Raw genomic sequence first — 6,502 nt, forward strand, 5'->3', positions numbered from 1 at the left:
GATTTTGCCACCCTCACCCCACAACTCCCATTAATTTTTGGTTGAGCTATTGCAACAGAGCCTGGCCTCTAGATAAAAATACCGAATAGCACGTTGGTTGACTAACTCCTTTGAGTACAGTAGCAATTTGTTTCAACCAGGTAATTTAATGCTCTGAATCATTTATATCCCATTTACATCCAAAGCTGTTCTTGCCTTAGAATAACCTGTCTTTCTTTCTTCTGTGGAGCCTGCATTGCTCAGCTGTGTTTTTATATCACATAATGTTCCGTATCACAGCCACAGCCATGACTGTAACTGCTCGAGCTGCACCTCATGAGAAATCCCAATATCGGTTTCAGTGGCACCGTAGGCTTTCCAGGCAACTTAACATTTTCTGCTTAAAGGAACAGTGCTGATAAATTCAGACAGAATTTGGACCTTCATGTAAAAAATCCTTTTCCTTAATTCAGATTACCAGACTAGTGGCAACGGGAAACTGGAATTCAGTGAGTTCAAAGTTTTCTGGGAAAAAATGAAGAAATGGATAGTAGGTGACATTATTCATTGTATTTGTTGCTCCATTTCATTAGCTATTTCCTGCATAGTTTATTATGTATGTGCAGACAAAAATGGAGACAGGAGAGTTTACAAGCCACGAATTTTAACTCAAAACAAATGTTTTAAAAGTATGGGGGCTTGTTTTGGATAGTCAAAGACATTCTTAGCTTTCCATGATGCTAAACCATAATGGTTTTCTAGAAATAGCAGAGATTTTTGTAAGCAACTCAACTATGTTTGGGATAAAGAATGCAATGGGCACTAATAAGCAAGCCAATCAAAATGAAACTCAAGGAGTTTCCATTACTGCTGTCGTACAGAAGAAGAAAGTGATGATTCATGACTAATAGGAAACAATCATTTCCTAAGTCACTGCATTTCCACTATTGATCTCTCAGGAGTCAACTGTACTGAAGTCTGGGAAAGTGTTGGTTCTAATTTTAAACACATTTCCCTGCCACTGTCTATGGCAGTAAGAATAAGCAGGCTCGCAGAATCAGGCCACAGAATGAATATTCAAGTAAAGACATCATAATTGTTTCCTCACGGTCATTAATAGTTTCTTCTTAATTCATGCTTCACCCAAGCATTCAAAATATGCAGTTCTCTGCTTCTTGTCTAGCCCGTCAGAAATGGCAAACACTTTTTCTGGGTACAAATACCACATCTCTTTTAACAACGGACACATTGTTTTTTAACAAGGGGGCTTGAGAAATCCTTGTGTCCTGTAGGAAGATTTGCATGTATGTTTGCTGGAAAAATTTAAGCTGAATGTGACGACAGCTCTAAATAACTCATATTCCAAGGGAGAGTTGTTTTTGTCATTTCATTAAAAGGATGGAATTTAACTCCAGCTTAATAATTATTTAATATTTAGGTCAAAATTCAAACCATTTGTATCAGTTCTCTTGGTTGTACCATGAATGTGGCTGTTTAGATCTTTTACACCTAGAAGCAAATGAGTAAGTGACAATCTTAATTTCATGTCAAACAATTTGTCTCTAGCCTTCAGAATTATAGAGAAAAACAGAAGAAGAGATTAAGAAAATGCATCCTTTGAGAGTTAAGAGACAAAGAACAATACATCCTTCCCAGATAAAATAAAACTTTTTAAAAAATCGTGGAATTTTTTATGAAGAGCAACTCATTATTTTTGAATGCTTGGGTTTGGCAGTACTTGTTTAAGTTTCACAACTTGTTCATATGACAAAGAGAATTGGGACCTAGATTTGCTCCTCAGTTACAAAATCAGGCTGGATCTAGACCAAAGTCTTGTCAGCTTTCTTAAATGCTTATGCTAAGCAGTTAGAGATAAACACCTTGCCTTTCTATGCCATATCTCTGCTCCCTTTCATATGCAAATACTGAACTTTCCATGTGCTCCTTTCATAACAGGATATCTTTCTTCAATTTGACTTTGATAAATCTGGTTCCATGTCCTCCTATGAGTTTCGCAGTGCTCTTAAAGCTGCAGGTAAGACTGCATTTTATCTGGGAAACCTGTCAGGCAGATCGGTTGTGGGTGAAGGCGGCTGCAACCAATTACGCAGACCAGGTGCCCCTGAACAGAGAGGAGGTCTAAACCCCAGATAGGACCTGGGTGCCTAGAGAGGACATTGAGTGGGCTAATTTTGCCCCAGGTATCCCCAACCCTGCAGGGCAGTCAGTCAGAACAATCTTTACATTTTTATTGAGCTCTGTTAAACTCAACAGGGCTGCACATGTGCAGGGTTAGACCCTGAAACAAACCACTTCAGAGTCCATCTCCACTCAAGGGTTGGAGGAGCAGTGAGTAAGCTGTTTGTTATGAAGAGCAGTCAGTGCATTTGTATTTCATCACAGATTATTTTTATTAAAGCACCTAGTTTTGCAGAAATCCCTACAAATTTTAGGAGACAGAATGGGCCCTCACACATCAAAGTGCATGGACTAGAAACTGCAGTGACAGCAAAATTTCTTGTTCAGAGTTTGTTATTCATTGCAAGCTTAAAGAACTTTGTGGTCAGATCGCTTTCTGGATGGATGTGTGCCACAGAGTATCCTCCTATTAACCGGTTTTCAAGATTAGTTAGTAGAGATCTGCAGATTCCTCCCTGGCCCACGAGGTTGCTCATTTTTCCATTGTGCGTGTGTCTTTGGGAAGGATACCAACTCAACAACTATCTGCTGCAACTGATTGTCCTCCGATACGCTGACGAACAGTTCCAGATTGAATTTGATGATTTTCTGAACTGCTTAATTCGCTTAGAGAATGCAAGTCGTGAGTATCTTCTTCCTCTGGAATTTCTTCCCCTTTGAAAAAAAAATTGTTCCACTTTCAGCTGTCGTTGAGCATATTGCACAATATCTGAGATCAAGTGTGTACATGGCTAACAGAAAGGAGCTGTGTTTAGCATTTGCTTTTGGGATGGCTTCTCTCCTGTAAAGTGAAAAATGTTCTGCTACTAACGGAAAATTTCCCCATGTGAATAGAGCCTGCTTCATAAACTTTGCAGCAACGTAGAAGGCACGTGAAGAATGCTGGCAAAGTCCATGTTATAGCCTTCCTTGTGGCTCACCCACGAGCTTAATTTGGGATCACAGAAGTTCAAGGTTCAAATATTGCTTGTGCTTCATGCAAGAGATAATTGGCATGCACTTGGGCAGGTATCTCCTGTACCTTTTACATAACTTGTCCACTTTTGGCTGAAGATATGGTTCCCTGTACATCGAGGCACCCTAGGTCTCCATTCAGTTGCGTACAGGGTCACTCTCATTCCAGAGCAGCAGTAGTAGAGATAGGTAAAATGGCTGGATAAATGCTGAAGTGATCATTAATGTGGCTCCAAATTCAAATCAAATGCAGCTCACTCTTTGAGAAGCAAAATCAACTTTCTTGACTGATTTGTTTTTTTGTTTTGTTCTTCTCTCTACTTTCTGGTTCAGTCTGTGGTAATAGAAGTATTAAATTACTGAGATAGATAGATAGAAAAGTGAAATAAGCTATATAAAGAAAGGCAAATTCCTTGGCTTCATTTTGGAGTATCATCCAAATCTGACTGTTTAGCACATCCAGGACACCCTCTTCCAGTCAAGGTCTGAAGTGAGACTTGCACAAAGGCCTTACGTCAGCAAGACATTTCCTCTTGCAAGGACTTCATTTTGTCGCAGCAGCTACCACCACCAAGCAATCCTAAGCAATCCGCCTTTGCGCCAGGCCCTCCCTCTCCTTGGCACGGCCACTGTCGTTGTAGGATGGGAAGCTCATGTATGAATATGAATGAGGTGTATTTATAGCACCGGTGTCCTGTTTTTCATTTCAGGAGTATTCCAAGCACTGAGTGCGAAAAACAAGGAGTTCATTAACCTGAATATAGGCGAGGTATGAGCACGGCTTCATAAACACTGACAAAATGATAGGGCTTCTCTAGAGCTTTGTCTTCTTGTAAGAACCAGAGTATTTCTGCACAACACTTCAGGTGACATCTATGTCCGTGAGAGTGCAGGGGGCATCTGCCATAGGCTTTAGCAGGGCTGGGATTTTACAGTGCATGCACTGATTACATCTCCTCCGTGCTATTTCCTTCCTTCCTTGCCCTGTGGCATATTCACAGCTTCCCATCCCCCTTTCCAGATTCTCTGCTTTTTCCTTCCTCGGGTGCCAGCTCTTGATGGGGGAAAGGGGAGGCAGCAGATGGGGACGGGGGGTCTTTCAGTCTCCCTGAATCCCCCAGGAGTTCAGATCAGCCTCTCCTGTGCATGCCCATCATCAGCTTCTCACACTGCTCAGCACAGGCTTCTTATTTTCGTGTTCTCTCTTTGACTCCCTGTTGCATATGTGGGTTGTCTCTCATTTTACACTAAACCAGAGCTTCCTGGGGCAAGGCACACTGAATTCCCTGGCACAACAAATGTGGGACTCCATACGGACTGCTGGGGTGCAAATAAAATCACTGTCGTTATTGGCATCTAGCACTTGGAGAGCTCTGCCTGCTTCCCTCCAAACACAGAAGTAAATGCTGTCTGAGGTCTCTCCTTAGTGACAGGAGATAGAAGCCTAGTGAGCAAAGGTCCTCTTTCCTGCATGGGGTCAATTCAGAGCAAAGCACTGGTTTTGAACATCTCTCTCTCATTTGGGGAAAGGGAGGGAAAGGGAGAAGGGCCTGAAATCATTTATTGTAAAGTTGGTCTTTCTTCTGATATTAGTTTATCAACCTGGCAATGAACATCTGAAGAAGTCCGTCTTGGATGCTGGGAGTTTCTTGCAACATTGCTGCCAAGACTTCTGCCCCAGCAGCTGAGGTCCCTTTCGCATGCAAACTTTACCAGGAGATTTCATGCAGATGAACACGCGTGCTGCCCATCCTTTCTGGTCTCCAGCCCTGTTGATGAGTTCAATAGTCAGATCACATTTTGTTTTTATTTTTAGTAAAGCCTCTCAAGCAGACTGAAACTGATGTCCCTGAGTGACCACATGTTTTTGTGAAATAATAGGATTGCATTTAGTTTCAGCACAACACAGACTACAGTGATTCAAAGTCTTTATTGCTGCTTGGCTACAAATTGCTGTAAGGTGCTTTTGAAAATATAAGGTTGCATAAAACTTCATTCAGTTTGGAATTTATTTTCAGGCATGCTGTGTGGCTACATAACAAGTCACCTGTCGTAGCCACATGAATTGCAGTCTGATAGGCTGCCAACAAAGGAAGACTAGGGAATATATGGATGAAAATTCATCCCTGAATATTTATGACAGAGGTCTCTGATCCAGGCTTCCTTAGAAGAATGCTTAAGCTAAGGTTTGACATTCATCACGGGTTTAATTTAGGGAAAAATTGTTGCGTCTCACCTTCCCTTAGTCCTTCCTCTGCTACCAACAAAGTTCCTGTGCTACACACTTTGCTCTGTGGCCAGAGCGTGTCCCACAAGCCAGTCTCCGCAGGGTTTCACGCAGCTTGCCTTCATCTTCGGAGAAACACGTGGCCCCCGAGACAGTGAGCTCTTGCATGGAGCCATTTTCCTCCAGGCAGTCCGAGATTGTGTCCCACACCAACCATGCTCCAGAAAAGCAACTATAATAATTTTAGATTAATTAAATGTATCCATTGGTAAGGCCCTGATCTCTGCAGGTATTGCTATTTTGCGTCTGACTTACATAGTACTATTCATGTGATGTGGGTAGCCGGTGCTGACTTAAAAATAACAGTAATAACAGCCAGGGACTTAAGAGATCTTCATAGGATTTGTTTCCATGATTATCTTCATAACTTATGTCTATTTTATAATGAATCAACTGTCTGGATTTGTTTTCTAAAACCTTTCTTGCAGTGAAACAGATGGCCCGAGAATAGCCTTGCATTCCCTACTGTCCAGCATCACTGAGACAGCCAGGGTTTTGTTTCCTCTAGATTTAGACCTAATGAGCAATTCTGGAAGGAAAAGCAAGCTGCAGTAAAGGTGAAGTTCAAACAATGAAAAAACATGGGGATCATGATGTTTAAAATACCCACTTTCTTTTTTTCTAACAATTACAGTCCTGTGACTATGCAGAAAATGCTCTGGAGCTAACTGGAAGCTGAGTAAAACCTAATGGTTGTAGTATTTGATTAACTGAGGTACTCAGCCCCATGAGGTGGATTGATTTTCAGATGTGCTGATTGTATGCCCTCTTGACAGCACTGGAGGCAGCTGTCTAAATCTGTGAAATTTAGATTAAAACCTAGACTGTCCTATAAACATTCAGCCACATACTTGAAACAAAAAATCACAGATCCTTAATTGGTTCATTGTGCCAGCTTAGATGCAGTTACAAATTTGTTGTAATATAGCATTGTTCACAAACGATACAGAAGAAAAGAGATGTCTCAATGCCTGGCATTGCCAGTGTAGCTGTCTGTTCCTCTACACAGAGCTGGAAATGTCTTGGCGGAATCAGGACCGATACAAGAAAGTGATAAATATTGAGGTGGGAGTAATGGGGCAC

The 6,502-nt window shown here is 41.5% G+C and overlaps 1 protein-coding gene across 2 annotated transcripts in view; it reads left to right on the forward strand.

Annotated features, from left to right (window-relative positions):
- CAPN9 (calpain 9) overlaps positions 1-5,127 on the forward strand; it is a 30,785-nt gene extending 25,658 nt beyond the window's left edge. The window contains exons 17-21 of one of the 2 annotated variants that reach the window (XM_009470897.2): positions 461-529; positions 1,936-2,014; positions 2,684-2,800; positions 3,843-3,901; positions 4,726-5,127. In XM_009470897.2, the coding sequence (XP_009469172.1) occupies positions 461-529; positions 1,936-2,014; positions 2,684-2,800; positions 3,843-3,901; positions 4,726-4,752 (351 nt within the window). In that variant the 3' untranslated portion in view covers positions 4,753-5,127. Of the gene's footprint in view, positions 1-460; positions 534-1,935; positions 2,015-2,683; positions 2,801-3,842; positions 3,902-4,725 lie in introns of those variants that run through there. The other variant, XR_015708070.1, reaches the window with a different exon arrangement.
- The last annotated feature ends 1,375 nt before the right edge of the window (positions 5,128-6,502 follow it).

This window comes from Nipponia nippon, unplaced genomic scaffold (genome assembly GCF_047370975.1).
Source record: "Nipponia nippon isolate SJK-2023a ecotype South Korea unplaced genomic scaffold, ASM4737097v1 scaffold_4, whole genome shotgun sequence".
In the NCBI taxonomy this organism is placed as follows: Eukaryota; Metazoa; Chordata; class Aves; order Pelecaniformes; family Threskiornithidae; genus Nipponia; species Nipponia nippon.